The following is an 8631-nucleotide window of genomic DNA, read 5'->3' as shown; positions in this document are numbered from 1 at the left end:
TAACAGTATTTCGTTTCAGGCTGGGTAACACCATACGAAATGACAATAAACTTCTTGAGTCTATTATCCCCTCATCAATAAAATCTAACACCAAGGTTTTTGCACTTCATTGTCTGAGGCGGTTCACTAACAGGACACACTGCAGTCTGTTCAAAGAAGCATACACTGACCTGAAGCTTGAAAGCCGCTGTCTGGATCAACAGAAGCTGAACAATGTGCAGACATGGAAGCTGTTGGATTGTTTTTAAATACTTTTTTCTACACTTCAAAATAGAATTAAATGTTTTACAGCTATGGGATCCAGTAAAGTCAGTGAAAAGGTTTGACTTTATTCTTATGGATGAAGAATCTCAAACACAGAAAAGAGGCAAAATTCTGCAATAGATCTGCTAAATGTAATTACAATTACAGAACTGCTTAAACATTTTTAAATGATACTGTTTGGTTTCTTGATATAATAATATCAAATTATGAGATCAATTTCATATGGATATGCACTTAAAGTAAATACAGTTATTGCAAAAGAACTGTTTAAATAATATATAACTAATTTAAATCAGTTTAATTAGCTCCATAACTGTTTTATTAATAATCAAATATGATGGAAGATGTACCATTTTTACAATTTTTATTTATTAAATCTATTTAGATTTTGGAAAAGCATTCAGCGATCTAAAATGTAAATGTAATTTAAATGCAGTTTTCAGACACAACCTGTCACGGCTGCGGCAGCAGTCGTGTGGTGTTTGTGTGAAAGGACACAAAATGCAGACACTTGAAGTGATGAGAGGGAGCTTTATTGTAGAAAGTGAAAATAACAAAGGCGAGAACAGAACTAAACATAAACCTAAACTGGGAAAACTAGTAACAAACAAAACCCGAAACCATAACTCACAGAACAACACGCAGGAAAAAACATAAGGAGGTTACATAGGGGATGAGGACCAGAGAATGAAGAGCAGAGAGACACAGATATTCACCAAGCTACACTGATGGAGCGACAACAAGAAAATGCAAACAGACACTATATATACACAGGCAGGAGCGTGAGGGAACGAGGCAAAGGTTCAATTCAATTTTCGGATCCAGAGGCTGAGTCGGAGGTCTCAGTTTGCTCTGGATTCTCAGAGGTGCGCGTTTCAGCTCCCACTATGGTCTCACACGAACTTGTGCAGCACGGCTCTGGGCCAGCTGGAGGCTCAGACGAACCCAGCCAGCAGTTTTTATTGTCAGCTGGGGGTTTACAGTGAAATTTGGATCTTCCTTCATTTGCTCCTCGCTCCAAGCTGACTGTGACAAGTCTAGTTTTGCTATAAGAAAGGAGCAGAATATCACCAAGAACAATCATGGAGGCTGTGCATGGTAAAGGTTGCATGTACACTTGTGGTTTGTATGTTGCAACTTATTTTTGCTTCACTTCTTTCTGTGCAAAATAGCTTATATGGTGAAACTAATTAACATTTAACCTCAACATACATAACTTCAGAAAACATTTTAAAACCAGTGAACAACAGAACAATCATTGTTGGCTATGAATGTGTTTTGAGGTTTGAAGTAATCTGTAATTTAAACTTGAATATAAATTGGAATTTGTATCATGTCTTTGATAAACTGGTTTTGAAATACATTTTAACCTCTTACCTTTTTTTTTAAAGTTTATTCAGTAATTACATTTATTTTAGCTGTAAATATTACAGTGTCAGTGAAACGGCATGATTAGCTAAACAAGATAATTACATATTTCGTTTGGAAGCATTAGTATGTCTAATCTGAAAGAAAACGTCTCTCTTTTTTCTCTCTTTAGCTCTTTTCTAATCACTTCCTGTCTTTCTGAGTTCACACATTCTTATCTGAAACTGATCACTAATGACAGCTGCGTTCAGTAGTTAATACTGAAATACTGTGAAAGAAGTCCCATCCTAACAGATATAAATTGACATGTTTTGATTTGAAGCTGATCACTAACAGGAAACATGGGCAGCGTAAGTTGTGCCTTTTTGCATCTCAGTAAAATAGAGTATTTTATCTGTGGGTTGCCAGAACGTGGAAGCTCCTATAGAAGACTGTCATACTGTCATGCTCATAATCATCAGTAGTGTAGTCCTATTTTAAATAATTAATTATTGACCATGTTAATTCAGGTTCTTCTTTGTGGAAAAAAATAATGATGATGGAGAAAAACAGCTATTATTGAGAATGCATCAAGACAATACATTAATAATGAGTAATAGTGTTACTTTTCAGAACTTTTTGCATTGATGTTACGGCCCTGGGCCTTGGAGGAAGTGAGACTACCCTATGTTTATGCAAACCCAAAAGTGCTAGGACTCGTGGATGACTGGCTGCTGGGAGTCCTGTGCCAGCCTTCTTTTATGCAGATCCAAGTGTGTCAGCCCACGCAGACGATTGGCTGCCTGGAGATCCCATGACACTCCAGGACCAATTGACTGGCTGATTGTCTGCACCTGGGAGTATAAAAAGGCTGAAGCTTCTTCATTCTTTGGGCTGGGCTGCTGGGAACATAGAGTGGCCTCCTTGGCTGCCTAGCATTTGAACTCCCTAATCCCTAAATTGAAAATGTGCATTTTTAAATGTTTTAAAAGTGTTTTTCTTTTTCTTCATTGATGTGTGTATCACCAAAATGTGGACTTAAAATGGAATATAAATGGGGCTGCTCTTGAATTGCATTAAACTGCATGATATTGTGGTGGAAACTGAGTGATGGGCAGCATAGTGTTAGTTTGTTACAGACTAAAAATAGTTCAGTGACAGTGTGAGTAATAAGAAAAAAAATTCTGCAAAGTAATGAACATGCTAGTTGTACTTCCTTTTTCACATTTCCACACACAGAGTGAGAACAGTCTTTCTGTTGGTTCTTCAAGTATGTTGGTTTTGCTTCCGTTTCTAATGTGAGAGGCTTTTTAAAAGAAGCTGATCAGTAGCAGGAGCCAATTCTGACTATTAACTGCTGGACATATGTGCATGCATTTAATAAAGACACACATTGAACAGTGAGGAGATATGAAAGCTGTGCTGGGATTGATGGTGATTCTACTGGGAGTGTCTCATGGTGAGATATTCTTTTTACATGTGGCACTCAACATTTAATACTTTTTTATCCTGTAGAAAATATCTGACATCATCCTCAGAGATGTTAAAGCAGCACAAATACTTACACAAAGTTACAATATCTGTTTTTTTAATCTTATTAAATTAATGTAAGAATCTATTGGCTATATCTGCAGTACATGACCATTTGAGCAGAGTTTTAGCTCCTTTTTTGGTCTTTTTACCGGTTTTAGTAACAGTGGTAAATTCTTAGCTCACTATACACCTTGGCAGCCTTGTTGCAGTGTGTTTAAGTGAGTTTTGGCTTTTTAAAGGACTTTATTCTTTCCATCCTTATCAAAGACATCATTTGATGGACTGCCTGATTTTGAAGACTCTGTCTCAACTTACTGATTGGATGTTACTAGAAATCTAGATCTTAGGTTACTTATGCCATGCCGTGACTACTGATATGCTGAAGAATGTATCGGTTGCATTACTTTTTCATTTATAAAGCCACCTTCAGAAATGAACATCTCTGTCCTGTTTGTGTACGGGTTCTTTTCTCTGAAATATGTCTTCCTGTTTTCTTTTTGACAAACACCCATTTCTTTTCTTTTTTTCACATGAAAATACTTTAGTTTTTGCATTTGTCTAAAATGTGGAGAATGTGTCAACCTGTATTTCTTAATTATTGATATATTGGTAAAGGTTGGACGCATTTGTGTGTGATAACTTTGGGATTATGGATGCAGCATTTTGTTCTTGAGCCTCTATTATCTACAATTTGCATAACTGCTACCTACTCTGAGTAAAATATTAAGAGCTGACAGATTTATAGCAGTAGTACTACCATAAATAATTTGATACCATTCAATCAAAACACTGGGTTATCCAAAATATATTTTGATATTGGGTAAAAACATGGTAATACAAAAATACTTTTTAGTAAATGAAAGTCCTCACATCAGTAAATTTTGGTTTGCTGATAATGTAAATTCAGTTTTTGTTGTAATTTATTTGGTAGAAACTAAAAAATCACAAATGTTTTTCTTTTTTATGTTTCAAAATTTGCAGGTGTGGAAACTTACTGTGATGGCAGACAGGATGGAGCTCAGTGTTATGGAGCTTTGAGAGGAACTGTGGACATCCAGCTGATGGACAGCACCGCAGAAATACCTAGATACCACTTGTTAAAGAATTCATTAAGAATACTATATGTGAGAAATAATAAGGTTATTTCTAATACCATAGTACATAGATCTAGCTTTTTTCCCAGTAATGGAACATTTAGGATCAATAACCTGAGCAGGAATGACAGTGGTGATTATACCCTTATAACCTTTGATTCAGATGGACAATCATCAGGCGTGCAGACTTTACAGCTGTTCATTCAAGGTAAATGTTGGGAAATGCAGACTTTAATTGATGTAAATGCAGTATTGTTTCGGTAATCTTTATAACATACAGCACAGAATTTCACATACGTACACTTTGTGCATCCCCTGTTTTGAATTAGCAAACCATAAATAATGATAATCTACATGATGCACACTACATTCACTAAAGTATTGGGCCACATCTCTTAATCTTTGAATTCTGATGTTTTTAGTTCCATTGGCACAGATGTATGAAACTAAGCAGCTAGCCATGCAGTCTGCCTCTACAAATATTTGTGTTCTAAAGAGTTCACTGAAATTGTGTATGTTACTGTAACAGGATGCTACCTTTGCAGCAAATAATTTTGAGATATTTCTTCCCTCCTATATTCCATAACGCACTGATAGTGTTGCAAAGTAGTAGATTTTAGGAACTATGGAAAATCAGCTACCAAGTTACAGACCATGTAAAGTTACATAGAAGGAAGCACAGTGCATGAAAGTGCATCTTGTTATAGTACCAAAAGTCATCTGTGTGTGTTTCTCTCAGCTCCTGTGTCCTCTGTCCTGCTGGTCTCTGAGTGTCTGTCCCAGGGAGAGATGAGGGTGTCCTGCTTGTCTGAGGGAGGGGACAGTCCTCAGTATAGCTGGGCTCTGGATGGACGCACACTGACAGATGCTGAGCTCCTTTCTGGAAATAATAAGAGTAACAACATTATTCTGAAACAGCACATCTCAGGATGTCTGGTCTGCTCAGTCAGGAACAACGTCAGTGATGTCTCAGAAGAACAGAAGACCTGTCGTGAGTGACAACATTTTGAATAAAAGTCGATAATAACGACTAATTCACTTCTAACATCTTTCTCAAATTATTTGCTTTTTTCTGCCAGGTTTCATTAACTGCACCTCAATTAATGGGACAGAGATATTAGGGTGGGTGCCTGTGAACAGTAACAGCCTGTGTATTGAACCAACAACAGAACCTACACCAGTCACACCAACTGCAGTGGGTAAGGAGACTAACATAGTGTCAAATAAGCCTCTTTAATCAAACTGCCATCAGTGATGACACATGGTATGTAAACAGTGTTGTGCAAGTTACTTTGAAAGAGTAATTAATTATAGTTACTAGTTACTTCTTCAAAAAAGTAACTGAGTTAGTAACTGAGCATAATTGGCCATTTTTGACTACTTTTGATTTTACCTCAAAATTTCACCTTTAAAAACGATTTACTTTGCCTTGTTTGGTATCATCCTTTTCAGCACAACCTCACGTGTCTGAATTTACAGTTATGTTTTCATTTTGACATACTGTATTAACACAATTGATCTAAAATCAGAAAAACATGAAATCAGAGTAGAAAAAGTTAGATTTTTTACTGTAACAACCACAAACATGTTTAATGAATCATATTTTATAACTTTAAATGCAAATATAAATTGTCGATTTTAAAATCATATGCACAAGTTTTGCAAACAACAAAGTTATTTGCAGCCATTTACCTTTTACCTTGATTTTTTAAATAACCATTTCAAACTATTTACAGAACAATCAGCTGTTCTGCATTCAATAAGATGCCACACAAATTATTCGTGCCACTCCAAAACAATAATTTCTGTCCACTATAAAGGAGAACATCACAGCCTGATTCCTGCAGGTCTGACAGCAGCAGGTGTATCACTCCTGTTTCTACCTGGATACAGCAGTCGCCTCATTGTTCTGACACACAACACAAAACCATCCACAACACTACACACTAACTACACAAGACAACACATTAACTACACACTCCAAACACGCTAAACGTCACAAATCTCTCACATCTCAAAACTTGCTCTGTCTTTTTCTGCTGTCTCTCTCTCTCTCGCCGTCACTGCTAAAACGTCCCCCTCTTCTTAAACAACCAAATGTCATGTTGCCATATCATTTTTGATTGGTCGACATGGCGCATTTTTCCACCAACAGGAACAGGCTGTTTTTTGTTTTGTTTTTGTATTTTTTGCTCATAAGCAGAGAGTGCTTCCTAGCGCTGTCCTTAGACAGTAAACGTGAAAGTTAAACTATTGAGGAAAAAACGCTGCATATATTGTTTATCATTACTCTGGTTTTACGTGGCCTATCAACACAATTTAAAAACTGGTATTTATCACCTTGTTGCTTTGTCATCTTGAAGTGGTCATGGGAGTGGCTTACCACGACTACTTTATTCTTCTTTAGCCAAAAAACAGCACTCATGCGATTGTTTTGCCCCCCTGAGCTCCAGGTGCTGTGCTGAAAAGTGATCGTCGGGCAGAAAGTGATTGCTGTCTGTGGGAGCGCGCGCAGCTGCTTAAAGCTGTAGCGTCCAGGTTACTTACGTAGTCAGCTACTTCCGTGCAACCGATATAAGATGCGGTAAGCTGAACACAGCTTCAACCGTCTGTTTGTTGAAAAATAGTAACGGACCGCATTTTCTTGTTAGTAACTGTAACGGCGTTGTAACGATAGGAATAGTAATTAGTTAGTTTACTCGTTACTGAAAAAAGTAACGTTGTTAGTAACGCCGTTATTCCCATCATTGTATATAAATGAGTAAAAATGAACTCTGATAAAGGGGATGCATTCATGTATTTTCCCCCTTTCTATAAACTATGGTACATGAGTGAAAACTCTACTGTGACTCTTCTTTCACAGCTCTAACTTGTCATCAATTGAATGATCTGTTTTTTGCTCACAGGCTTCATTAACTGCACCTCAATCAATGGGACACAGATATTAGGGTGGGTGCATGCAGACAGTAACAGCCTGTGTATTGAACCAACAACTGAACCTACACCAGTCACACTAACTGCAGTGGGTAAGGAGACTAACATAGTGTCAAATAAGCCTCTTTAATCAAACTGCCATCAGTGATGACACATGGTATATAAAGGAATAAAAATGAACTCTGATGAAGGGGATGCATTCATGTATTTTTTCCCCTTTCTATAAACTATGGTACATGAGTGAAAACTCTACTGTGACTCTTCTCTCACAGCTCTAACTTGTCATAAACATTTTTCTGTCTACACAGGTACTTCCTGGTTCATATTTGGTTTGAAAGCTGCTGTGGTAATTCTGTCATTAAGTGGGATTTGGATCTGGTTCACTTGGAAGAAAAAAACAATATTGGAAGGCCCTGCTGTCCCAGAAAAGGTGGAATCTCCAGATAACTCTGTTTTAATGATTGAAATGAGTCCTTGCTCCAACACCTAGTGTCACCTTTCACCTGCTGTACATTTGTCACATATCCGTGTAGGTGTGGAAATAAGGATTAGAGTTTATCCTTTCCTTTTCATTCATTCCACAGTTTTTTTCCACAAGATAACAAGTGTGTATAAATTTTCCATAAATAGTGGTTCTTTCTGTAATTTTATATTTAGGTCCTCTTAAATATAATCAAAGTGGGAAAAACTCTCTGTCCTTCATAGTTTTTATTTTGTGTTTACATTTCATCTGTAGTGCTGAAGGACACATTTGTGTACAGATGTTTTCGCCATTTGTTGTTTGTTGCTGCATTTTAAAATAATCAACCATGTAGCTGACAATGTGATGTTAGTGTGTGAATAAAGTGCCAAGAAAAGAGTTTATTTCTGGTAACCATGCAGGAAGGGTCAAAGAAAAGAGACCATGGAGAACACAGAAGTAAGAACTTGAAGTTAAAAGTGGATATCTTTTTCTCTTTGTGGGAGTTAAGTAAAATTAATTTATTTAGCACTTTTCACAGATAAAAATCACAAAGTGCTTCACAAAATGGTGTAGTGTCGGACAATAGAACTTAATTTTTGGGAAAATGATGCCAACAAAACTTTAACCTTGTTAAAGTGTGAGAAGAGATCAGATACAGATTTGATAACTGACAACTGGCAGAAAATCTTTTTTTTTTTTATATCTTATGATGGAATTAAGTAACAGATATTTTTCTGTTATCCATTGCATATTCAGCTTCATAAGAACATGCGCTAAAAATCCTGCCTGTGGACTCTGCTGCAGCCACTCTGCTACCCCTGTTGTTGCTGCATTGCTCCTCCTGTAAGCTAAGAACAGGAAACTGAAGACACAGACTGGAAGGGCTCATTAAAATACTGAAGATCTGGTGACTGTTAAGGCTGTCACCAGATCTCAGTTTCTCCACCACTATGTTTGGGATGTGGTGGATTGAGAAATTCATATCTTTGCAAATTT

At 36.9% G+C, this 8631-nt stretch overlaps 1 protein-coding gene across 1 annotated transcript; it reads left to right on the top strand.

Moving 5' to 3' along the window:
* The first annotated feature begins 3021 nt into the window (after positions 1–3021).
* Positions 3022–8020, top strand: LOC106456020 (uncharacterized). The gene is made up of 5 exons (XM_013908063.1): positions 3022–3070; positions 4978–5229; positions 5318–5437; positions 7145–7264; positions 7481–8020. The coding sequence occupies exons 1-5, from the start codon at positions 3022–3024 to the stop codon at positions 7660–7662; spliced, it is 723 nt and encodes a 240-aa protein (XP_013763517.1). The 3' UTR covers positions 7663–8020.
* Positions 8021–8631: the final 611 nt, after the last annotated feature.

Source organism: Pundamilia nyererei, unplaced genomic scaffold, assembly GCF_000239375.1.
Source record: "Pundamilia nyererei isolate P.nyererei 1_Seehausen unplaced genomic scaffold, PunNye1.0 scaffold01047, whole genome shotgun sequence".
NCBI classification, from domain to species: Eukaryota; Metazoa; Chordata; class Actinopteri; order Cichliformes; family Cichlidae; genus Pundamilia; species Pundamilia nyererei.
This window is presented reverse-complemented; position numbering and strand designations above follow the sequence as displayed.